We start from the raw sequence: 24,400 nt of genomic DNA, 5'->3' as shown, positions 1-24,400 counted from the left end.
TACGAGTGAGCCAGGGAGCTCATCGTGAGGCTTATAACTACGGGACAAGACAGTGGTCCTGGTTTAATATCGCGGTGATTTCGTCGATCATTTTTACAAAGTGTTAAAGATAAACTGCGGTAGATAACATTCATTATAATTATACTGTTTAAAAGGGTTTAAAATCCGTCTTTTTTACTTGTTAAATATAACTTAAGAAAATAAATAAATGATTATTATAAGTTTATATAAATACTTAAGTAAATATTTGTAACAATTTCGATAAAGTCACCAGGTGATAAGCTCCCAGGCGTAACGGTTATATTCAGAGACTTATTCTTGAAGAGGGGGGAAATGGAATGTCTCCATCGCTAGTTACGAAGCGGGGGTTTTACACTGGCTACGCACGGGCGTACTTCGTACGCTGCTCGAGCGCTAGGCTGGCACCTTGGCCAGGTCGTTACAACTTCTTAAGCCCTTAATAGTTTATATTATATCTCGTTATTATAATGAATAATCTTAGGAGAATCTTTCCTTAAGATCTATTTACCTAGGCAATATACATAGATATGTAAGTATCACGTGATTATGGTCCGTGCAGCTGCACACAAATCCATTTTCGACCCGCTCGTCATAATTTAAGCACGTAAGTACGGAGACGTTACTCTACTCGAGATCTGGGCAATCGAACGCTGGCAAACACTGGCTTATGATCACACCGGCACTTGTTTCCCTCTCAACGTCGTCATGCCGGCCAACCTTGACCATGACGCTGTCATGTTCCTCGACTGGTATCATGCCTTGCCATCGAGACGCATCAATTTGTTTGACGACTTCGCCGGTAATGAATTGTTTTTAATCGAGTTTGATTCACTACTTCTCCGGTGCTTCTCTGCGTCCCAGATTGATTTCGGCAGTAAGTACATTCAATACTACATAGACGAGACTCACCTATCGCAACAGATGGGTTTCAGCTTCTGCACGCTGTTTTTGTGGTTGAAAAGCTCCTCAGTGATCTCGTGCGTCGCAAATCTCGCTTCCAAATAATTTGCTTCCATCAGCACGAGCTTCTGTGCATTCCTGCTACAGCCAAGGATGACGAGATACCCAAGTTCCGCTTGGCTCGCGCAGTGATTATGCGTCACATCTTGGTCAATGTTTCCGTTTGCTGTGCGATTGAATTCCATCGATTTGAATCGCTTCACGACGAACAATTTCCGAGGTTTCTTGCCGCGACGGATGCCTACTTTGTCATGATCCATGATGGCGCTGGAGCAAAGAATTTCAGACCCCGCGATCCAATCATTCCGAAAGTGATGACAACGACTCGAGATGCTGAACCCGCTTTGCGGCCTGACTATGAAGCACCCTTTTCCGCCATGAAAAATAGTTTCTGGTTGCGGGCCATGATTGCCTTTTTTTTAATGAACGAGTTCAACGTTGCCCTTATCAACGAGATGCAGTTTTTGGATAGCAAGGTACTGCAACCCCAGGCCCCCGATCCTGTTCCTCTATTGATTTTTATTTCCTCAAGGTTTTTACCCATATCCTCCAATATGCCGACCTCAAGGTGTTGTCAGTGCCCATACCTGAACTCTCTAGTGGTGCGAATTTACAACAACCGCCACCGCCACCGCCACCAACATATGTCATGCCTCAAGCCCTCGAAGCGTACGGCATCTTTTCTGAGGCTGATCTAGTCACGCTCCAAGCTCTCCAAAGCTTGGTAGCAACTAATCAGATTTCCAAACATCACGCCAGCCTGTTCCTTCTACATACTGCAGCATTGTCCATTCTTCCTCTTCAGCACCGCTATTTCCCAACGTTCAGGAATACAGAACATTTCAAAAATACTATAGACGCTTTCACAGAGTCAGCGCTTTCAATTCTCTCCAATTCGGCGTACGCCAACCGCGTCAATACCTCAGACATACCATGCAACCTCGTTGATCTTGTTGATGGTCGCTTACTTGCTACAATAATTGCCGACCACGAGTTTCGCTCAGGTCTGCTGAGCGAGGAGAGCATAAAGCAGAAGTTTGACTCATTATGTGTAACATTTCTCCAAATCGCTGGCGTTTCTCTAAGCCTTGAAGCCGAGCTATACAACTCCCCAAAGCTTAACACAATTGCAACAGAGCGTCTCGTCAGCGATAGCGTCATGTTATCCTTCCAAAATTCCGCATTTGAAGCACATTTTGACCCCATTCAGATGAGCATAGTTAGTGACTCCATAGTGCCAATGTTCAGTTGCAATCAAGTCTCCAAAGCGCTTTCATATGGTCACGGTCAGAAAAACGCATTTGCCGCTAAGGGTTCATATGTTCAACAAGAACTACAAGCCAAAAGAGACGCCATTACTCAGGATCAAAATGTGCAGAAGGAAATCCAGGAGTATGCTGCTAGCCTAACCAATGCCTACGGGAAGATTCTGGAGCCACAGATCATTGTTGCTGGTTCTACAAGACAGGATCGAAAGACAGCCACCCACAAGCCAGTCAAACAGAAAAAGTCTTCCGAGGCCTCAAGACAAGGCAACGACCCAGGTAACCCCAACAAAAAAGGCGGCAGGGCGGCCGCACTCGAAGCTGCTGCACAGCTCAGGGCTACCGCCACAAAACCAAAAAGCGACATAAAGGCCAATTTATGGAATGTCAAGTGTAGAGAGATTTTGAAAGAGAATGACGTAAGTGTTCGTTATAAACTAAGCATGCGATATCTTCAGAGTTTGGGAAAGAATGATGAGCTGGGCCCCGAGATTCAGCTCTTTACGGTAAACTGCCTTTTGCGCGTCATTGTCAGCGAGGAAGCATGCGTGGACAAATCGAGTATTACCGCTATAATATGGGATCATGTTCACCGCTTAAGCCACGCAATATCTGGTATAACCCCAGAAGTTGCAGCCGCGCTCGAGCATGTCATCAAAGCGTTTGGTTTCTCTGGAATCGACGTCAAGATCAATGCGGCGTCACGACCCCTAAGCTTTGCATGTCTTCACCCGAAGACTCTCCAAAAACATCAGCTCTCTTTTCCTGGTAGCTCAATTGAATTCCAACTCGAGCATTGCGGTCCGTACCTCGATCGAGCCATTGACTCGACGCCAGACCCTCGTGTTCGCTTTGAGCCTGATGGCTGGCAGCGACACGTTCTTGATGCAATTGACGAAGGCAATAGCCTATTCGTCACGGCGCCTACCTCTGCGGGAAAGACGTTCATCTCATTCTATGCGATGGAAAAGGTTTTGCGGGCGGATGATGATGGTGTGCTTGTATATGTCGCGCCGACTACCGCTCTAGTCAACCAGATTGCAGCCGAGATACATGGCCGCTTTTCCAAGAATTACAAACATGCCGGCCGATCAGTTTGGGCTATTCATACCACCGGTTACAGCATTAACAATTCCACTGGCTGTCAAATACTGGTCACCGTCCCCCATATGCTCCAGAATATGCTGCTTGCGCCAGCCCACGCGGAAAAAGAGAATTCGTGGTCCACGCGTATCAGGCGAATCATCTTCGATGAGATCCACTGTATCGGCCAAGCAGAGGACGGCATGATTTGGGAGCAGCTCATTCTGCAATCACCGTGTCCTATCATTGCTCTTTCCGCTACGGTTGGGAACCCCAAAGAGTTGAGCGACTGGTTATCGTCAACTGAAAGAGCTAACGGTAACGAGCTTGTTACGGTTCACTATCACTATCGCTACTCAAATCTGCGAAACTACATCTACCTGCCGCCAAAAGAATTCTGCTTCTCCGGACTACCTGCTCTGCCTGACATCTATATCCCCGGCCTGGATGAAAGCGACGCTTTTCACTTTGTGCATCCTGTCTCGGGTCTGGTTGAAAAAGAGAAAGGAATGCCAAGCGATTTCAACCTTGAGCCTCGCGATTGCCTCCGGCTTTGGCGTGTTATGTCTCAACATGCCACTGGGAAGCATTATGTTGCTCATTCACTACACCCAGACCAGTTTCTGCCCGAACTCGTCAAGAAAATAGATGTGATCAACTGGGAGACTCAACTCAAGGTGATGCTTCGTCAGTGGATGCTTGATGATGGTTCGCCGTTTGAAAGACTTCGTCAGGACCTGAGCGGCAAACTCCAATATGTTATGGCTCGTGATACTTTGAACACAAAGGCCGGCTGCAGCAATGATTGCATTAATATGAAGATAGATCCTAACAGCCTATCTACCATGATGTTGCCCGTTCTGGTTGACCTGCATGCTAAAGACGCCATGCCGTGCCTCATCTTCAACTACGATTGTAACATGTGCGAGACGCTTGCACACTCGATTCTTGATGAGCTTGGCAAGAAAGAGAACGCATGGAAGGCGTCCAAGCCATCTTGGCAGAAGAAGATGGCTGATTTCGACCAATATAAAAAAGAACTAGAAATCGCTCGCGCCCGCGCGGACAAGGCCTCACGAATTGTGCCTAAGAAGAAAGCCAAACGAGGTGAAGCAGATGATGTCGAGAAAATCTCACGAGCCGAGCGTATTCGCGAACAGGCGAATGCTGACATCTGCGCGTTGGCTAATTTCAATCCGGACGCGCCTATTGATGGTTTCCATTTTGCGGACGTCACTAAGCTGGCCACTTCAGAACTGGATGAATTTCAGTCGTCTCTGCGTGGCTGCAATGTGCCAGAGTGGCTAGTTCGCGGGTTGGAACGTGGAGTTGGTGTCCATCACTCGGGAATGAACCGCAGATATCTCCAGGTCGTCGAAGTGCTCTTTCGCAGAGGCTTTCTGAGAGTGGTTTTGGCGACCGGCACACTTGCATTAGGTATCAACATGCCTTGCAGAACGGTAATATTTGCCGGTGATTCGATATCCTTAACAGCCCTCAACTTCCGCCAGGCAGCTGGTCGCGCCGGTCGCCGCGGTTTTGATGTGCTTGGAAATGTAGTCTTTGTCGGAATTCCCAAAGTCAAGGTGCTTCGTTTACTAAGCTCTCGGTTGCCGGACCTGACAACGAGATACCCCATAAACACATCTCTCATCCTCCGCCAGGCAATACTTCTGCATGGTTCCAATAACTCACCGTTCGCCCTCCAGGCTATCAAGTCCATATTCTTACGACCACATTTATATCTCCGTCTGCTAGAATCCAAGATGGTAGTCAAACATCACCTCCGATTCTCCATTGAATACCTTCGTCGCCAGTCTTTACTTAATGTGAATGGTGCTCCTATCAATTTTGCAGAGTGCGTCTCCACTTTGGACTACACCGGAAATTCTGTTTGGGCTTTCCATGCTTTACTGAGCAGAGGCTACTTCCACAAAGTCTGTAAAGACATCGAGGTCAACCCGGAGCGTGTTATGCTGACACTGATGTTGGTCATGTCAAGCATCTTCGAGCGTCAAACGTGCAAGAGGTCAGACATCGAATTTATCGATGATGCCCTCAAGCATTCTTCGTCTGTTGTATTCCTACCATCGCTGCCCGATGATGCAAAGGAAGCACTCAGCACATACAATGCCGAAACTCTTTCTGTGTTCAAGATTTACGCCAAGACATTTATCGAGCAGTACTTACACCATAAAGTCGACGAGCTTCCACTCACGCGGTATCGTGTGGGATCTGAAGTGATGTTGGGCCTACCATCCACACTGCCACCAGTCATCCGTTCCCCATTCGTAGCGCTCTCTGGCCACGGCGACGAGTTCTCGACCATTTCTGAGTTATGTAACACTGTCCGCTCCGGGATCCCCTTGGAAGAAGCGATAGTACCGTATCTACAGCTGTCACTTGAGGCATCGGACCCACCTCTGAATGCGTACCTACTCGATTTCTTCAATAATGGTGATTTACAGACGATTGAACGAATGAACAAGATTCACGCGTCGGAGATTCAGTCTCGTTTGAACGGTATGCTGGCCTGAGTGACAAGCCTGGTGGTGTGTATGGAACCTATGACTAACCTATTCAAGACTTTTGCACGATTTTACGCACAATTGTTGTCGGTCTTGGCAGAATGGCGAGATTGATGCCTGCACCAGGTCAAGACCAGGCCCAGGGCGGAATACAAGGTTTCAGAGCGCAGCGGAATCGAAAAATACTTGGGAGGCAAAAAGAGACCAAAATTGTTAGGGGGACTGACGAGAATCATAGCCGCCCTAGTGCTGATAAACCAAGAAAGGAGAACACACCCGGCGATGATGAGGATGAGGATGATGATGATGATGATAACTGGTACTACGGCGTTAGAGGCTTGGTCAGAGTTGTCGAAGCTTTTGACCAGTTGCATGCCCAGTTTGAAGGAAAGTTGAAAAAGGTTGCCGTCTAGAGCTGGGCACAACACAGTGGCCGAAGTTGATGCATCAAGGACGAATGATTGAGCGACACTCTACATCTATGCTTCCAAAGTTATGCGACTAGGGATGTATGATCCTTGTGATGAAAACCAACTTCTTGCAAGTCATTCGCACGTCTATGTACCGGTACATATGTACCTGAACATCCAGCTTCAAGGCTGAGCACTCGGTACAACTTGACGTCGCACTGTTCCGTGAGCCACTAGGAAGCAGCGTTGAATAGGAACTAGGATAAAGTCAATTTTAGCAAGCCTATCATGCTGGGATTCTCGACATATAAAGCTGGAATCCGGAATAAGAAATCCTTGAATTGCGGTTCCGCTTGTTGGAGACTGTAGACAGAACATGGCAAGCCGCACGCACATACTCGGTAAGTTTATCCGAGCGAAGACTGCAGATCCGTTGGCTGCGGATCAACCTCGTCCCGGAAAGCACCTGCCAAATCTCCACTTCCAGGCTCACACTTCAACATCATACTCCAGATTTGTACACTACGGCCTCACGCTATTCTAATTCCCGGCACGCTTTTTAGCACCTGGAACCCACTCGGGAATTTGTCATCTAGGCTTGGTTCTCCCCTTGGCATTCTCTCCACTCGCAGCAAGCCATGGAGGTTGTGGGTTCAGTTATGGGGAGTGAGGCATGGATTGGAGCCGACGCAACGCAGCCCGACAGTGTGTTTCACGAGAGAGCGGCCTCGTTTGTTGCTACGGTCAACTGGGATGCTCTCCTATCCATTGCATCGCATCTCAGGTCTGGGATGCCATGCAAGATCAGCGATAAATTCTCTGTAGGCCAATTCAATATGGTGCGGCGAATCATCTTCGACGACGAAGTGAGCTGGGTCGCCAGGCTCAGAATGCCGCCTGTCTCCGCAGTGCCCACGGACAGAGAAGCTGCAAGTGTTGCAACGGTCATTGATATTGAGGTGGCAGGCATGAAGTTCATCAGGCAAGTTTACATTGTTTCTTTTTCCTTGGTATCGGCGTCACAAGGTGCTAGGCATAGAGTAACACGCACTGCTTGGACTAGAGCTAAATGAGATCCTAGGGCCAAAACCGATTTGCCAGTGCCTGCAGTTCACACATACAACACTGAGCAGCACAACGCCGTAGGCGCTCCGTATATCTTGATGGATTATATCCACGGCACCGTGGCATCCGAGCTGCGGCTTGCGAAAGACTGTGCCCTTGGTCGTTATGGCACCCCAGAGCAAGACCATAACTTCAGGCGTGAGATGGCCACAATTCAGGCCGTCCTTGCAACTTTCACATTCGACCACATAGGGAGCGTGTATCAAGATCTAGCCACGGGGGAATTCTATATAGGCCCGGATTTTGAGACAAACAAAGGCCCTTGGACGCGTTCGTCGGACTATTTTGCCGATATCGCCCAACATTGCCTCCAGGTATGTGTCAACAATGCAGCGCCCGAGGTCCTGGACAGCGCATCATTCGCATTGCCAATCGTCTTCGAGCGCTTGATGAACGTATTCACCAGCGACGGTGGTTCTGGTGGAGACCCAGCAGCACCTTTCTGTCTTACAAACAGAGACTTGGGCCCTCACAATCTCCTTGTGGACGAAGAGTTTCGTATAGTCGGACTGATCGACCTGGATGGTTTGATGGCGGCCCCAATTCATGTAGCTGCTCAATTCCCTGTCCTGGCAGGGCTGGACCCTGAGCCGCCTGGCCACGTTGAGACCAAACCATTTGCCCTTGAGCGAATCAAGAGGACAGAACCACTGATAAGAGAATACCACGGCATGATCAAAGAAATCGAGCAAAGCTCTCAGTCGTCAAGCCGCAAACTTTGGGAAGTCATGTTCTCTAATGGTGCGCGAGTTGTCCAGGGCTTGAACCTGTACAAAGGCCTCCAAAAGCATGCCAACGACAACTGGATGAACGCATACACTCGTCTTCTCGTTGAGCATTATACCTCCAATGGCAGCAGCACGGCTAATGTGAATGAAGGAGGAGCTGGTAACTGAATCGTAAGCGGATACTGAGTCCATATGTACTTGTCGAAGCCAGTCTTGGTTAACTTTGAATATTCGACAACAGTTTGAAAACAACCCAAGCGCGTTGCCTTCATTCCTGTATTATCACATTGCCCCTTCGCATGTTCACGAGTCGTCATAGATGAATAGCCTTCAATGTCCTGAGATTATACTATCAAATAAATGATCGGTCAGTCACCCACTGCCATGCCATCTGGACCTGCGACTTTGCTTCAAAATGCTTCGAGCAACTCGAGGCCGAACGTCGCAGCCGCTCTCATAATGATTGATGTACAACATTTGGGCTCTAGCTTAGAGTTGTCACAATCGTCATAGTGATACTGTCCCAGAAGATTCAGAATTTATTGTCTACATGTGTTTTATAGTTGTGATAATAAGCATTTGGTTCTCATGAGAGCCGTTCTTGGATCGATGGGCTATAAAACTAATAGGTAAGATAAGCTGACTTACATATCTGGGCGTTCACTGGTAAGTGTCTATGTAGCGAACAATTAGGTCTGAAAACAAACAGAGGAAGCCGGTTCGTCTGTATAGTAGCTAATCTTGTGTTTTGGGCAAATCTAGATCGAAACTGTAACAACTACGATAAGATCACCAGGCGATAAGCTCCTAGGCGTAGCGATTATATTCAGAGACTTATTCTTAAGGAGGAGAGAAGGAATGTCTCCATCGCTAGTTACGAAGCGGGGTTTTACGCTGACTACGCACGGGCGTACTTCGTACGCTGCTCGAGCGCTAGGTTGGCACCTTGGCTAGGTCGTTACAATTACTTTAATAATAATAAACGGGGGGTTTTTTTTTAAATTAAGTCTTTAAATGTAATTATCATTACAAGAGTATAAGTGCGAATGACACTAAGTTATAAGGGCTAATAATAATAATATAAAATAACAAGCTTATAATGTTACAGTTTCTAGTAGCTTGTGAATGTGTAAGTACTCAATTTACCCCTGTGGCTGGAGACACAGCTACTAAAGGAACACTTTGATAACATCTCGGTGTTCGTACAGAGTGTGACTTGTGCATATACAATCACATATACCTTCGTATGCTCAGTTCCATTAGGCAGATCAGTTGAGAGCTCCAGAGACGGGGCAAGGCCCCCAACAAATTGTCGAGGTTCCGTACATACATCACTGAGTCGTGTTATAGTCAAGAAGGCTTCTAGTAAGTAATAATACACCGTAGTCAAGACCAAACGTTTCGGTTACCCGATGAAAATGATTCTTCTAAGAACCAAAGTATCTCTAATTGTAGGTCGAAACATACCGCCCCAGATCAGTCCGCGGGCCCTTGAATATGTTCCGTCAACTTGATAAATGTGTTACCTCCACACTTAAAACACCTTGAGAATTCGTTTCTCGGTATAGAGTAACCTCGATAGTAGAATAATCGCTGACCCCACGAGGCACATGACACCGCCAAAGATCTTCACGTCCAGCCAGCCGTTGGTCGAATTTTGCAAAATGGCTCCACCGATTGGTGCCATAGTGAGGGCTGGGATTGCAATGGCGAGAAAGACTATTCCTAGCCGGTAGCCGATTTCTGGCAGTGGGGACACGGAGACAGGAAGGGCGCCGGAAAGACCTATAAAGGCTCCTGACGCGAAGCCGAACATGATCGCGAAGCCAATTGTAATGGATGAGCTCTTAGCGGGGATCCAGACGGCGAACTCGGAGATCCCAGAAAGAGCACAGGCGATAATGAACATATTCCATCGTCCGATTACGTCGGCGCCATAACCAGCGGCCAGACGGCCGAAGAGACTTGGAGGAAGAGCGTCAGCGTTCCGCGACATTTAGGGTGCGGGAAGCAGCAACAGAGCTATCTTTCGACCTACCTTGCGGCGTTAAAGATAGACACCAAGTATTGAGCCATATCCTCTGACATGTGTGCTTCCTGAAAACCCTGCACAGCCAAATAGTCGATAGGGATGAATATGCCATAAGTCAGGACGAAAATACCCAGCAACAACATGAGAAACGGGAACTCTTTAAAGGGTGCAGCCAAGCGGCCAACGGGCATCTTCTTGGGTACGGGAATTGCTTTCGGGCGTACTGTAAAGATTGCAATGATCTGCAGGCCGAGTATAAGAAAGGCCGCAGTCCTCATGGCCCAGGGATATCCGGTACTCTGGATCATACGACTGATCATGATGGGGAATATGACACCGCCGACTGACGATCCTGTCACCATGATGCCCATGGCCGCTCCACGCTTCTTGGAGAACCAGGTTGTGATGCAGGCCAGCGCTTTACCGTCCAGGACTCAGTCAGCATGGAATACTCATGGAAGGGGAGTAGGTGAAACTTGCCTGGTGAGTATAAACACGCAACGCCCATGGCACTACACACTCCCTGGGACAAGATGAACTGATAGTACGTTGTTGCCAACGAGGCCATCATAAGCCCAAAGACGTGAAGAATCGTCCCGCCAATTATCAGCGGCCTCGGCCCGTACCTGTCGAATAATATGCCGACGATAGGTCCCAAGGCGAACAGGAAGAATATCTGGAGCGAAGGGATCCAGGCAATGGTGCTGCTGGAGTAGGTTCTCAGAGGTCCGACCTCGTAATACTGTTGGAAGCTGCCCACACCTGAAGGAAGAGCATTGCTGTCAGATTATCGCGTTGATGCTAGATGCTACGTAGTGGGGATCTAGGAGAGCACCGGACAGAGGGAAAATGCGCACTGTTTATCCAGCCCGAGCTAGAGAAGGAGCAGCACCACGCTCCCAATACAACCAGCCATGCGGCGGCGCCGCCATCAGTGGGGTCATCGTCTTTCAGCTTTGTGGCATTGCCTAGCCCAGTGTCGCCGGTCATTGGCCCTCTAGTGTTCCGCTTAGTCTTGCCACCGAGATCAGACTCTGGCTTTACAGCCTTCTCCAGATCAATCTTCAAATCGTGCATCCCTATGGGGGTGGTATTCCCGGCGTTGTCTGTGCTAATCATGGTTAAGACAAGTCGGATGATCGCAGCGGCTGAGACAATTGATGGAATATCCACGTATATTACGATATCGTGATCGAATTCTGACTTGAAGAGGTTGATAAAGAGGAAATGGAAGAAACGAGAGAGTATGGGCGAAATGTAATCAAATAGTGTGTGGTGCTTACAGCAATGCAGCAGCACTCGGGTAACGACAGCTCAAGGAAAAGTAAAAGCGATAGGAGTGGCGACTGAAAGCAGGACACCATGGAAATATGGATGGGCCAAAAAAAAAAACCTGGGTTTCTTTTATACAACAATTTCAATTGTTAGTTATGAAATTGAGGTTCGATTGTTAGGCGGCCCAGTCCTATAAGCGGATTTCGGGGCGGAATCTCCAATGAGAAGCCAATATTACCCCGAGTCCAACGGGCTCTGACAAATGCCTACCTAAGGACATACTACCTGACACGACACAGCTTCCATGGGTCTCAGTACTTATTACGATTGTATCAATTGCGTTTCACCAACGAATTAATTAAATATCCGGCTGTTTTATTGCCAGGCGGTAACTTGAGGTATTTGCTCATGTAATATCGGGTTGATATCGCCATGGTAGCATTTTCTTTATGCAGCCGTATCATACCTATCGCCGCTTCGTCTTCCTCTGTCTCCATGCGGATTAGTGTTGCCCACTAGGCATTGTATATTTGGAAAGTAAAATGAAGCTAGACTAAATGAAATCTGGGAACGGGTCCTCTCCTGGCCGAAATGACCAACTTTGCCCCATCTCATGCCTGACCCATAGAGGAGTCTGATTCGGAAGTTGTTGGACTAGTATCGTACCGTGATGAAAGCACTTAGATCCTGAGAACTGAATGTCGTGAGTTGAAGCCAATCGTTATAGAGACAGATCAAAAATTTAAAATTGTTCCAAAAAAGCTAACTAGAGAGCAATACATTGGCAACCGCAAGACTGGTAACACTAGGATGAACTTATTGGTGTATAGCCTTCACATCCACCCACGGAACTTTAGGGACAATGGTCCGTTCAACCATATGTAATGGATAGCCTTGTAAGTATATATTTCATCCAAATTTCCTTACATGCCTCTCAATTTTCCTTGCAACTTGGTTGAATGGTTTATCTTTGCATTGGACGGTGCCATTTATGAAAGGCGGTCATAAACACGCGATTGATAAAAGAAATACTAGATTTCTTTTCTTTTGTTACTAGAACTACATTGAATTTAACCGATATTAATGTTGACATGGCATTTTTGTCTTCCGTGGAAGAACGACAACGCAGGATTCAACATGAGCCTATCTCAAAGAATATAGCTGAATTAACCCCATATATTCACGTCTCAAATTTGATAGAGCTCTAGTGCGACCCTCACCATACCATCATAATTCTATAGTGTATAAAGCTATAATAGTAGAGGGTCAAGCCGGAGTTTTAGTCTTGAGGTATTTTAACCTCTTAATACCATTTTGCTTCTATAGGCCCTCAAAGTAGCTCTTAGGTGAATATATCCCCGGTATGGGTAGATGGCAGTTGGATTACAACTTCGTTTTTTTATGATTGCACTGAGAGGAACACATTTTGTGTCCAAGATGAGAAGGAACATGGATGGTTTTTAGTACCGAAAATGTTTTCTATACTGTTTTTCCTGCCACCACAGGAGATAACGAGTAACCCAGTCATAAAACAAATAATATGACTCTGGCTCAATAGCCCGCTACCACCCCATCGTAATACGTCCTGGCTCTTGCCCGTTGGGCAATATGGTTATTGTACGACGACACCTGACTATTAAACAAGATCCACTAGGACATGGGTCAACATTGCTAAAGATGAGCATACACAGAGTTCGACATTGGTGGCTGCGATACCTGTGTCGAACTTTGCGAAATTCGAAAGAATATTGGCCATATTCACCCATTGGATTCTTCTGTGCTCACAAAGCCGCACATGCCCTCTTTGACCGAAACAAACAGAATTTTGCTTATGGAGGGTGTTACAGTGATCTTTCTTCAATGAGAAATAAAAGAGGAGGACGATCAGTTTTGCAGACGGAGCTGTGAAGATATTTGCTGGCTAATCTGTCTCTAATCCATCCATAATTGAATTTTCCAGGCAGTATCCAGATTGTTTTATTGGCCCAAGTGTCAGGTAAACGGGCTGCCCGGCAATTTGTACAATATCCTTCGGTTTCTCGTTCACATGGAAAAACCCATGGACCTGATGAGCTGATCCTGTCCTTGGGTTCAGACTAAGGCCTAAAAGGAATTGTCGTTGTGTTGTATATAGCATGACTTTCCTTAAAAGCCAATGAAGAACAGAGACAAAGAAATAAATTACAAGTCTGTCGGAGATATTGATTTGCAACTGGATGCCCCAGCTCGAGAATGTCCATTATGTCCAACAAAAGCTCTTCAGGGAGGCGAGGAATAGTACTTCGTGTCTGGTTGTGGAGAGCATTTGGTATTAAAGGATCAATACATGCATGATGTGTGGTGGAGATTTTCATTTGACAAGGACGGATACTGCATGCCTTGCGAACTCTTCGGCGGAGGAACGGTGAATATATCTTCATGATCGCAGTTGTTACTTCTCTAATGAAAATATAACCAACCAAGAGCCGGCGGGGAAGGCTGACTAGGGCACCCATAACTAGAGACCTACCGAGGTGTCAAGAGTTGAGTAGTAATTCGACGATGTTATGACCCCAGTGATTTCCGAGATAGTTGCTGCCAAGTCCTGAGCCAATATCCCGCCTCGAAAGTTTTAGCACTAGACTAGTTTAGACTAAGGTTAGGTTAAGTAAAGGATGGTAGTGTTTTAGCATACATCCACTGGAGCAATTGCCAGCAGCTTATCCCAGAGTCCCTACGCGCTAAACTTCCAAGGATCTACGCCAAAGCGGACGGCGCTGCGGCCCAAGGCAAGGTGCCTGTGGACGCCCCCTAGGTGGCCACATACATAAAGTTGACGGCTCCTGAGGTCTACTACCTAATGTAGTGTTAGGTATATCAGGCTGCCGCCATATGAGCCTCGAATTATAAGATATAGAAATGTTGTTGTTCAATAATCACTGTGCTTCATTAACCTAGCCTCGGTATGAAGGCTTTTTAGCACATGGCATTTCGTAAGTTGCGCAAGATTCCGTTCGAGAGAGGATTCACGATACTGGCCAGAACTGGAAGCCTCGGAAGCAACCTTGGTTGGTGGAAGAAGCCATGAACGACCCACTGTGGAACTGGTGGAGTGGTAGAAACTCGTATTCACGACCTGGGCCGAAAATAACTTTTAAAAGTCTTCGCAGTCACTGTCTTTCCTTTACGACTTGTTCTCATCGAGTTAAATTCAAGTCTCTCGATATCATGAGATTGAGTACGTTGCTGTGCGCAGCCGCTCTGGGGGCTTACGGCTTGGCCGAAGAAATATTCTACGACACAACCTGGGCTGGACCGATACGAATAGCGGAACGGTTCAATGGAACAGCGGGAGGCTTTGACCGCGTGGAGGCAACCCTCGTAATGCCGCAACTCAGCATTCCAGAAAAGCCAAATAAGCAGTCTGACGAATACACAGCCGCCTTTTGGATTGGTTTCGGCGGGTTTTTATCGTCGTCAACAGTCTCGGGATTATGGCAGGCTGGGATAATAATGAGTATCTGGAATAATGGCTCTACAGAATATAAAGGGTTCTACGAATGGTGAGAAACCACTGCTGTTGTGGACACCTGGAAATAACAGACTGACAATGATAGGGTTCCGAACGATCCTATTCTGCTGAACTCGACTGAACTCGATATATCGGTCGGTGATCATCTTCAAGTAATCCTCACAACTGCAGACAATGGAATGTATGGGTCCGTGTTTATGACCAATGTCAACACAAGTCAGACATTCTCGTATAGCCAGGCAGCACCGACAGCTTGGCGTGGCCCAACATTTCCCGCACTAGGCAACACGGCCGAGTGGATCATGGAAGCCGGCACTTATATTAATGGCCCGCAGTATGTCTTCCCCGACTGGCATAATGCGACTTTCCTCGCTGCAAAGGCGTGCTATAGTGCCGATGATGCCTGCTTCTCTCCTGTGTCAGGAGAGAACATCACCCTCAATGCAATGACAGCTGTTTACCGCAATGATACCGAGACACTATACACCAAGTCATTGGTCCAGGATGAGATCGTTACGATTGAATATATAGAACACCCTGGCATCATGAGTTGAGCTTCTTTAGACGAACTCTGCCTGTGAATCTTTCCAACGGGGGAATGCGTGTTGGGGACTTCGGCCTGCTTCACAAATCTAATATTTCATTACAAACGTCCTGTAGCCTACTCCACAATCATGGCAGCGGTGCTTATATGCTATGTGGGGCCGGGATATTTCTGCTGATCGAGAAAGAGTGGGTAGATACAGACCTAGTTACCGTCACACGCAACCCAGAATTATGCAGGTAGTGTTCGTAGTCATCCTAAGTGTACTCCCGAGCCCAATGCTGGACAGCATTTAGGTGTCGGCATTTCAAGCCATCTTGATTTATATCGAAGGGCGATAAAGTCATTAGAACTATCTAATGCAAGACAAGAGTTGCATACAACTTGACGCTTTCCTTTTAAGAATTCTATGTTGACTAATAAAAGAACAAGTAAATGACAAGTTTAAGAATGCCATCTAGTCAAGTTGTCTATCTAGGATTAGTGAGCTGTGATTAATTCATCGTCACTTTTATCGAAATACTATGAGTTAGCTCTTATTAGTTAATACATGTAAGGTGCTCCGTGAGGTGCCCTCGGCTGCAATATCGCATAATTCGGTAATTGCATTTCTTGCCACCAGAGCTGACATGTCATTAATCCCTCTTTCAGCTATTCAATGCCCCTCATCCTGTCATCTAGCTATAATTGTTTTAACTTTTTATTATCTTCTGCACGTCACAGCATCTATTAGCAGCGAGAAATCAATTGTCACCACTTGGAAATCTATCCAGATCAGAAGATCGAAATCGGAGAGAGCTGGAAAAAAGAATCGCTACGATGTCGGCCTCCGCTCACATTTCTACGGCAGAAAGCAGCAAGCCGGACGCTGCTGACAGAAGCCGGCAGAAAACGCAAAGTGCCTTCTCAGGCCTCTACCCTCGCGACAGTTTGCTAACTGACATGGCAGGCAAAGGTTCCGCGGAGCCGCAAAAAGCTATTGATACAAGCCCCGAAGGTGAGGATTGCAGCGGCGAAGAGTGGGAGACTATTGGGTACGCAGAAACGATAGAGGGCCGGAAGGCAAGGGCTATCGCCGCTGGAAGCTTTCAGATAGGACGTAAGAAGAAGAGACTTTTCTCATTCCACTGGAATGTCAGAAAGTACTGAGCCTTCCACAAAAGTAAAAGGCGTAGTGAGAATTGAAAAACAGGGCTACGATTCAATGTTGAGAAAACGTAGAAGTGGAAACTCGCGCTCGCTGCACGCTTCAAACCTCCTGCTGGCAACATTAATCGGTTTTCTTTTTCCTCCAGAAACGAACGAAGATCTGCTCACGTATATTGTCGCAGAGAAGGTTACCAGTCGTTATACAAAAGTTTCCGGATTATAAGGTTTCAAAGTTAAAACAATCGAGCCTCAAATCCCAATACAATGGATGACATGTGACTATGAGTGTACTTTGAGTTACTATATGATTAAAGGATTTGAACAAGTCAACAAACAGAGTGCTTATGAGGACAATTGCTGTTGTTCGAGGGAACTCACTTCATCTCCTTATGTTAATATATACTGATGCTTGTGCTTGGCTCCGCCGGACAAATTATTGGATAAATATGCTAATCTTTCTCGAAAACACCCCTTGCGAACTCTTGGACGACCTTAGGCGCGATGCTGCTCATCAAAATGCCCAGGCCATATGCGAACCCCCTCTGGACTGGCTCATGTGTCACCTGCACCAACAGTGCCTCCGGCTCTGATGCTGAGGCGGGTACTGGTACCGGCGCTGCTGCTGGCGCTATCTTTGGCTCTGTCTCTGGCTCCGCTGCTGGTACCGGTGCCGGTGCTGGTGTTAGCTGCTGTGTCTGTTGCTGTTGTTGTGGCTGTTGTTTCTGCAGTTGGTGCTTCAAGAGCACCTCCACCATGCCAGCGGTGTGGCCGGCCTCCCAGGCCTGATCGCAGGTGAGTCGGCAGCCACAAAAGAAGGCGAAGACAACAACAACAATGACGCCCAAAGAAGCGCCCACCCGACCATAGTTACATCCAGGGATAGTTGTGGCGGCGCAGCATGGGGAGATCTCGGTGGTGGGAGGGTAGGTAAAGGAGGAAGAAGAGGAGTTGGCGGCCATAGCTAGTGAGAGTAGGCTGGCCCAGCCAGCGATGGGAGCAGCAGAAACCGGAGAGGGCATGTTGTGGCTTTTGTTGCTCTCCTGTGGGCTGTTAGTGAGATGATAGAGAGAACATAATCTGGCTCTGGACGCATGCGTGAAATTGGCCTTGACTATATATCGGCCCTATCTTATTTGTTTGCTCCTTCCAACTATATATATGGTAACAATCGGATACGATACGAATTGGCAGGTACGAAGGCGCCATAATAGACTGAAATAAAATCAGGCCAAATGAGTGCACCAAACACAGATATGAGATTATACTTATTAAAGGGGGCTATGTTTCCTTCGTTTTCAAACGTGTAGGCAATATATTGGAGATCAAATTGGGACGTCCAGAATGGAAAATCGCATCGGGTGACAGCACATTGCATCATGAAAGAATTATTATGATGGCAAGAATGGTTGACAATCCAGAAGGCGCAATTGAAAAGCGGGAATTGCCAAATACCTATTGGAGCAGCTTACTTCAAAGGTTTCAAAGGCGGTGAGCTCATCTCTTAGTGGTTAGATCGCCTTGAATGAATGATCATACGATTAATAAACGCACAAGGGCCTAATATGCTTCCACGGTCGTGCTGCTGTTTGCTACCGCACATTATCTTTCACAAAGAGGGTCCTTTTATATGCTATGTCGGGTGATGGGAGTATGTTATACCCCTGCGTCTCTGACTGCTCGTGGTTGTGTATATTATCAGGAAAACCTGGCACTATACTTTCCATCAACACCGATTGACCGTTCCCTAATTTCCCCATCATCGTTGGCTTCTTCCCCCATCGCCATGTAACTTCTGCAAGCAGCCACGCAATCAGCATACCATGGAGATTTTCAGCTCTTGTACTGACTCTTTATCTACTGGCATGCTGAAGTATGAACGAAGCAGCTTTCTAGAGAAAAGAAAATACACGGGCTTTTGCCAGATGTTTGTTCTTCGGAGAGCCCATGAAGTATATCACAGAAACTTCGAATCATCACCAATCATAAGACCCAGGTATCTTTTGGAGGTCCTTTCGCCTACATGTTTCCATCGTCGACCAAGGCTCTGAATCTGAGGGAGCGACTTTTGGACTGTTGACTTGTCTCCGGTACTCGACACACTCTTTCCAGATGTTCAATTCCTCCCGATAAAGATCCATGACGCATGGGTTGCAACTGCTTCCACAACAGTCACCAGCTGCTGGTTTACCAGGCTTTTCTTCGCCTACTGCTGCTTTGAGTAGTGCTGCTTCGCGAATCGGAGCGAGTCGGGATTTGAGAAGACGGTCAAGGGTTGGAGAGTGCTTCCGTGCTTCTCTTGAGGTGAGAGACATTGCGCCCGCAGTCGAATCACAGGACGTCGAGACCACAAGGGTGCGGTTCTTCACTGGTGCAATACAAGACCGCTTCAGTGTATATTAGTTGATCAAGCATTGCTTCACTACTGCGTCGCACTTTTCGGATGGGAGACGGGTGATTTCGGGAACTAGTCTAGTAACAAAACGCTCAATCAGTAAATTCGGCTAAAGCCGAGTATTAAAATTACTACGAAGCGGTATCGAGTAAATAAAAGGCTGAGATCATAATCTTTCTTGCAACGATACTATGTTATTCTATTTACATTGTTTGTCTGATGTGGCTGTCATTAATGTCCCGCCTAACTGTCGGCGCTCTGGGCCTCCTATGGCTTTTCTCGGCACCGATTTTCAGCGTATTTTATAGCGTATCGCGCCGCTAAATTCAGCACATATGAAGCTGAGCCACGGTGCAAATACCCGTATTGATTATGTTTCCCTATGGACCGTGTGTTGTAGTTGATATACTAAGCATGGCACTCCAATTCTTGTTCTCTGGATGCCTCACGAGATGTTCTTGCTCTGGATGATAGTACCAAACGCATCCCCGATCTCGCTTAATGCGACCTTCGTCAGCTGCTCCGCAGTCACACCAGGGATGTCTCTGTCGCCAACAGCGTCCTCGGCAATGAGTACGTCGTAGCCTCGTTGGGCAGCCTGCCGAGCTGTAGTGGATACACAAACATGCGCCTATGGCTATTATAAGCATATCTCGACCACTGTGGCATGGTTTACCACCATGCGACTTACCATATAGCCGGTTAGGACCACCTTTTTGCTTCCGACTTTCTCAAGATGCGCTTGAAGGTCTGTCTCCGCGAATGAGCCGGCATATTTCTTGTGCACAACCTTCTCGCCGTCCTTAGGCTTGAGTTCATCGAACTCCTCGGCTAATTTGGTGTTCGGTGTGAAAACTGGAGCTCCTTCCGGAGTGGCATGTAAAACATGTACAATGCTCCCTTTCGATTCGCGGTATTTCTTCAGCAATTCTGCGATAACTTTCCTTGACGAATCGACATGATCGACCTTGAGCTTGCCCTCGGCATACTCATTCTGCGCGTCAATGATGATGAGAGTGCTATCGCTAGTCGACGCCGTGGACGGAGTGGCGCCAATGATCTCGCGGAATGAAGTTGCAGAAGCCATTTGGTCACGATCGAACGACTATCTCTCGCTTTCTTAAAACTTGGGCTGGTTTCTTTAAGCGATGTGAGGAGTACAATTTATAGCACCCTAGTTCTCATGACAAATCAAGATCCCCAGGCCGGGGTTCCGTCAGTGCATCATTTTGATCCCCGCACTCGTCATTGAAACCACATGCTAGCTGGAGCACATCATTTAAGGCCCTCTTGGCTTGGTTTAGACGTTGCATTGAGGCGGTTTACTCCATGAAAGTAGCGCTTGAACATGGTCACGGAAGCTAATATTAATTCTCAATAGTTTTCACTAAAGATCAATGTAGCATAGAATGCCTTAAAAGTTTCAGATTTGGGAAGCGCTTTTAAATATACTTGACGGAAACTCCATCTGGGATCCCACGACTGAAACCGTGCAAGAAATAGGTGGAGCTAAAGTCCAGCTCCCACGCCGGACATTTGACCTTATTCTCCCATCTCTCGATAGGATCCTCCGTCGGGTCAGTCAGTCGCGGAAACAATGGGACACTCTTTTCCTCCTGCTCGTATTTGCTTTGATGGTCGTCGTCGTCCCACCCCTGAGGAGCCATAGTCAAGCCGTCCAACATGAAACCCTCCACCGACGAGTCTCTCAGCGATTCGTGTGAGCAGCTCTCAGAGTTTGTCAGACAGCCACCATCGAATGTATGCCATTGTGTCCGGTTCATCGAGTAAGCTAGCGTCGACCTCGGCTGCGACATGAAGCAACCGTTGTTGAAATTACCATCAATCTGGAGGCCGATAACAATGTTGAAATGGACGTACCGAAGCGCAGTGATGTCTATGAGTGCATAGAAGCCGAACTCTGTGTAAATCCAGCCCTTTTAATACAGTTGATCGAATCGTACCATATCTGGTCAATGTTCAACGGAGAGCGCTGTAGATGGATAAACAGCTTGAGAAAGACATATGAAAGTCTGATTGCTCGCCTTTCATCATCATCGTGCAATGCACGATAATTTGGGATTGGCTGGTTCCGATATGAGACTGATGGTTGCGCGAAAGATTCATTGTGCACCGTTAAGCGGATTAAAAAAAGCAGAGCGATGAAAATCCAAAGGCAGCTAATAGTTTGGTCCATCTCGCCGTCTGGAAGGTAAGTCATTGCCATAGGAATACACTGTTCATTTTTCTAAAGAAGAATCCTCCACAACACCTGCCGCGCAATAGAGCTGTTTGTTTGGGTGGTTAAACAGCAAATTTATCATTCAATTAGCAAAGATAAGTGATGGGAAGTGGAACTGCCTTTGGATATAATAAAGAACAGAAGAAAGCAGAGGGATACTTATGTATTGTGTCTCGATTTTGTAGTGCTTGGAATACGTGAGGCAGAATGAGTCTATTTTTCACTTCAATCGTTCCTCTTTATGCTGTTCATGATGCACACTTCATCAATCTGAGGGCTCGGGAGATTGGGATGTGACACGCAGTCAAAAAATCAATAGATCAGACTAAATTTGTTGGCAGGTATTGCTATGTGTCTACTGATTCCTGTCATCTCAACGATCACCAGCAGTTGCACAAAGTTTGACCTAAAGCAGAAGGCTGACATCTGGGTTGCTCAGGTGAAATTTTTATCACAAGGATCGACTTCTGTTTCCTCTAGATGGCTTTCAAAGGTAGATTGATGTTGACAGTAGCAACAGCAGTTTTGGCTGCATGTCATTGGTCAGGTAAGCTGCCGTCGCTTTTTTCTTTGCGGAAGAGCTTAAATCAGCTTGTTGAGTGCGACTACGTGGTGTGTAAAACCTTTCGCAGGCTGTGGAGATTGCGCAGATTCGGCGCTTGATCTTTGATTCTGTGATGCAGCTTTAGCTTGGTTTTGGTTCTGGCTAATCCCCTGAATGATTATTAAAAAAGGAAAAGAAAAAAAAAAGAAAAAAAAAAGACTCTAAACTGTGCATACTATTGTGGTAAAAAGCCGCTGGGAACCTAACGCAATGTTACGGAACCAACACTAGACTACGGTTAGATTTGTTTCTAGGTTATGTAGCATATAGGGATGTCTTCGAATAAACTCATGATAAACCTATTTCGCTATTCTAAGCAACCAGTGCTATCCTTGCCGCATCAACGGTGACAGGCTTACTAACATTAATTATACGCAAGAGCGACGACGTGAAGTTCCTTAGCACAACTTCTACCTTAGCATCGAACCGTCATCGTGAAACGGTGCTTGTTGAGTGTGTCAGTACGGGTCAGTACGGATCAGTACGGCGACCCATGTTGACAGAAAGTTGCTAGGGTGGTCTTGGCTAGGCTAGTGCCCGCATGTCAATCTTCCAAATTGAGGCCCTTTCCAGCTGGTTCAGCCCAAGCCTCTGCCTGGAACGGTACTCGCTAACACCATTCAGGCATTGGGAAATGCGCTATCAATACTTGATTGAGGGCCAGAACAGCCTGGTGCGGCAACCTTCCTTCAGCTTTCAGCTTAAAAGCTCAAGTACGTATGCAATGTTTTCTGAAAAGAGAGGCTTCACAATCTTCAACTGGGCATCTAGCTCATGTATGCTGATCAAGATGTATCCATATATGATGCGACCTGGCCCATTCGGTTATGCCCTACCGTTCCATTGTTCATGAAGGCCAGCATTTCTTTCAGAAAATCAATCGTGCCACTCGATATCATGTCTGCCCACAAGCGATTAATCATTGCATGTGACGGGACCTGGCTAAACAGCAATGATGGCATTGACCGTAGCGGAAAGCTAGTCACTCCATCCAACATTACTCGCATATGCCGGGCGCTGTTGCCAGAGTCGAGCGCTGGTATCCAGCAGATTGTGTATTATCAATCTGGTCTGGGCAGTGCAGGCAGTATATGGAGCTTCCTGGGTGGGTTTGTGGGGGCTGGTATTGGTGAGAACATCAGGGAAGCTTATGCTTTCCTGTGCAATGTAAGGCTTGGTCTTCAATTACTTGTTGATATCATTATCTAAAACAACTACAGAATTATGATGAGGGTGACGAAATCTTCCTGATCGGCTTCTCTCGAGGAGCTTTCATCGCCCGCAGCATAGCGGGGCTGATCTCCAGCGTTGGCATCTTGACGAAGCAAGGGCTTGGCGCGTTCTACCCCATATTCAAGGACTGGGAAAGCCAAAACGTACCTGGGTATAATCGAACACTCGAGACACGTTCATGGCCTCTCCAAAACCGTCCGCCCTTCAAGGAAGGAGACGATGCGTACCGGGCAAAACTCGTGGAATCCAAGCTGACACGCCCCGATATACCACCCATAAAAGCTGTCGGCGTGTTTGACACAGCTGGCTCACTCGGCGTGCCGACCATTAAGATCTTGGGATTTCCAATCCACACGCATTCGACGCGGGAGTACGCCTTCACCAATACCGAAGTGCCACGAAACGTTGAGCACGCTTATCAAGCGCTAGCAATCGACGAGCGACGAACGCCCTTCGCACCACCCGTCTGGGAGAAACCCGCGGACGGCTCTGGCGCTATCCTGCAAGAACTCAAACAGACTTGGTTTCCGGGCGTGCACAAGGGAGTTGGCGGTGGCTATCCTGACACTTCCTCGGCCGATATCACGCTTGCATGGATGATCACACAGCTGTCACCATTCCTCGACTTTGACATTTCGTACATTGCGCGCCAGCGGGAGCAGAACGTTCAATTCTATGAGGTAAGCAGTCCGCCGAATCCGGTGTACTCGTGGGGCCTGGGCTTGTTGGCGCCTTCCGATCTGGGCTGGGATGTGCCCATTACGGGCCGTACGGTTCGCACCCCCGGTGAGTATCATGCTACGGACGCGAATACCGGAGTCATACTGCCTCGGCGCCTGGTCAAGACTTGCGAGTTCATCCACCCATCCGTGCGATACAGGATTGAGCAGAAAGGTGCGGCCGTGGCGAGCCGTGCGGATGATTACGCAAATATGGGTAGAACACCATATTACCCTGAAGCGTTGAAGGATTTTGTGCTCGTCAAAGGTCTTGAAGCGGATGACTTTGGTGGAAAACAGTGGCAGGGACGTAATAAGTGGGTTGTGGAAAGGCCGGCTGCAGAAGTGGTGTACATCGTCGAGGACGAGATCAAGCCAGGTACAGCAGAGATGCAGCTCTTGAGGGGGTGGGCAGGCGTCGAGGCGCAGTTAAATTCTCACTGATCAATTGACACAGATAGGCCAGCTCGAAATTGGCATAAAATCGTTGGGGTACATGGACTTCTTCACTGCTGCGCAGACTATGAAACTGCATGGGAAACAAGTCGAAGTTGATTATAACGCAACAAAAAACACAGT

At 47.3% G+C, this 24,400-nt stretch overlaps 8 protein-coding genes across 8 annotated transcripts; 4 read left to right on the top strand and 4 right to left on the bottom strand.

Annotated features, from left to right (window-relative positions):
- The first annotated feature begins 456 nt into the window (after positions 1-456).
- On the top strand, positions 457-6,685 carry BKA67DRAFT_583616 (uncharacterized protein). Its single transcript, XM_046104089.1, has 4 exons — positions 457-895; positions 943-1,457; positions 1,514-5,852; positions 5,915-6,685. Exons 1-4 carry the CDS (start codon positions 727-729, stop codon positions 6,268-6,270), a joined length of 5,379 nt encoding a protein of 1,792 aa, XP_045952748.1. The 5' UTR covers positions 457-726; the 3' UTR covers positions 6,271-6,685.
- Positions 6,686-6,784: 99 nt separating this feature from the next.
- On the top strand, positions 6,785-8,533 carry BKA67DRAFT_97034 (uncharacterized protein). The gene is made up of 3 exons (XM_046109574.1): positions 6,785-7,249; positions 7,349-8,291; positions 8,362-8,533. The coding sequence occupies exons 1-2, from the start codon at positions 6,906-6,908 to the stop codon at positions 8,286-8,288; spliced, it is 1,284 nt and encodes a 427-aa protein (XP_045952747.1). The 5' UTR covers positions 6,785-6,905; the 3' UTR covers positions 8,289-8,291; positions 8,362-8,533.
- Positions 8,534-9,359: 826 nt separating this feature from the next.
- On the bottom strand, positions 9,360-11,526 carry BKA67DRAFT_583608 (major facilitator superfamily domain-containing protein). Its single transcript, XM_046104088.1, has 4 exons — positions 11,010-11,526; positions 10,633-10,914; positions 10,159-10,570; positions 9,360-10,084 (listed from the first exon to the last, which is right to left on the bottom strand). The coding sequence occupies exons 1-4, from the start codon at positions 11,269-11,271 to the stop codon at positions 9,655-9,657; spliced, it is 1,386 nt and encodes a 461-aa protein (XP_045952746.1). The 5' UTR covers positions 11,272-11,526; the 3' UTR covers positions 9,360-9,654.
- Positions 11,527-14,634: 3,108 nt separating this feature from the next.
- On the top strand, positions 14,635-15,492 carry BKA67DRAFT_664082 (concanavalin A-like lectin/glucanase domain-containing protein; the record flags this gene model as incomplete). The annotated part of the gene is made up of 2 exons (XM_046108310.1): positions 14,635-14,969; positions 15,024-15,492. 2 exons carry the CDS (start codon positions 14,635-14,637, stop codon positions 15,490-15,492), a joined length of 804 nt encoding a protein of 267 aa, XP_045952745.1.
- Positions 15,493-17,080: 1,588 nt separating this feature from the next.
- On the bottom strand, positions 17,081-17,650 carry BKA67DRAFT_541207 (uncharacterized protein; the record flags this gene model as incomplete). The annotated part of the gene is made up of 1 exon (XM_046100889.1): positions 17,081-17,650. The coding sequence occupies one exon, from the start codon at positions 17,648-17,650 to the stop codon at positions 17,081-17,083; it is 570 nt and encodes a 189-aa protein (XP_045952744.1).
- Positions 17,651-18,186: 536 nt separating this feature from the next.
- BKA67DRAFT_583599 (uncharacterized protein) lies at positions 18,187-19,110 on the bottom strand. The gene has a single exon (XM_046104087.1). It carries the CDS (start codon positions 18,941-18,943, stop codon positions 18,605-18,607), a length of 339 nt encoding a protein of 112 aa, XP_045952743.1. The 5' UTR covers positions 18,944-19,110; the 3' UTR covers positions 18,187-18,604.
- BKA67DRAFT_583597 (isochorismatase) lies at positions 19,111-20,156 on the bottom strand. Its single transcript, XM_046104086.1, has 2 exons — positions 19,715-20,156; positions 19,111-19,654 (listed from the first exon to the last, which is right to left on the bottom strand). Exons 1-2 carry the CDS (start codon positions 20,108-20,110, stop codon positions 19,469-19,471), a joined length of 582 nt encoding a protein of 193 aa, XP_045952742.1. The 5' UTR covers positions 20,111-20,156; the 3' UTR covers positions 19,111-19,468.
- A 2,610-nt stretch (positions 20,157-22,766) lies between these two features.
- Positions 22,767-24,265, top strand: BKA67DRAFT_541204 (uncharacterized protein; the record flags this gene model as incomplete). The annotated part of the gene is made up of 2 exons (XM_046100888.1): positions 22,767-23,036; positions 23,090-24,265. 2 exons carry the CDS (start codon positions 22,767-22,769, stop codon positions 24,263-24,265), a joined length of 1,446 nt encoding a protein of 481 aa, XP_045952741.1.
- Between the last annotated feature and the right edge of the window lie 135 nt (positions 24,266-24,400).

The sequence above is a fragment of the Truncatella angustata genome (genome assembly GCF_020726525.1).
Source record: "Truncatella angustata strain MPI-SDFR-AT-0073 chromosome Unknown BKA67scaffold_10, whole genome shotgun sequence".
NCBI classification, from domain to species: Eukaryota; Fungi; Ascomycota; class Sordariomycetes; order Amphisphaeriales; family Sporocadaceae; genus Truncatella; species Truncatella angustata.
This window is presented reverse-complemented; position numbering and strand designations above follow the sequence as displayed.

Coding starts and splice junctions, on each gene's coding strand:
- BKA67DRAFT_97034 (XM_046109574.1), top strand. CDS start 6,906: ATGGAGGTTGTGGGTTCAGTTATGGGGAGTGAGGCATGGATTGGAGCC. Junction 7,250..7,348: donor GCAGGCATGAAGTTCATCAG/GCAAGTTTACAT, acceptor ATGAGATCCTAG/GGCCAAAACCGATTTGCCAG.
- BKA67DRAFT_583616 (XM_046104089.1), top strand. CDS start 727: ATGCCGGCCAACCTTGACCATGACGCTGTCATGTTCCTCGACTGGTAT. Junction 896..942: donor GTCCCAGATTGATTTCGGCA/GTAAGTACATTC, acceptor CTATCGCAACAG/ATGGGTTTCAGCTTCTGCAC. Junction 5,853..5,914: donor GATTCAGTCTCGTTTGAACG/GTATGCTGGCCT, acceptor AACCTATTCAAG/ACTTTTGCACGATTTTACGC.
- BKA67DRAFT_583599 (XM_046104087.1), bottom strand. CDS start 18,943: ATGTCTCTCACCTCAAGAGAAGCACGGAAGCACTCTCCAACCCTTGAC.
- BKA67DRAFT_583597 (XM_046104086.1), bottom strand. CDS start 20,110: ATGGCTTCTGCAACTTCATTCCGCGAGATCATTGGCGCCACTCCGTCC. Junction 19,655..19,714: donor TGGTCCTAACCGGCTATATG/GTAAGTCGCATG, acceptor TAATAGCCATAG/GCGCATGTTTGTGTATCCAC.
- BKA67DRAFT_583608 (XM_046104088.1), bottom strand. CDS start 11,271: ATGATTAGCACAGACAACGCCGGGAATACCACCCCCATAGGGATGCAC. Junction 10,915..11,009: donor TAGCTCGGGCTGGATAAACA/GTGCGCATTTTC, acceptor CTCTTCCTTCAG/GTGTGGGCAGCTTCCAACAG. Junction 10,085..10,158: donor TCTATCTTTAACGCCGCAAG/GTAGGTCGAAAG, acceptor TCTTCCTCCAAG/TCTCTTCGGCCGTCTGGCCG.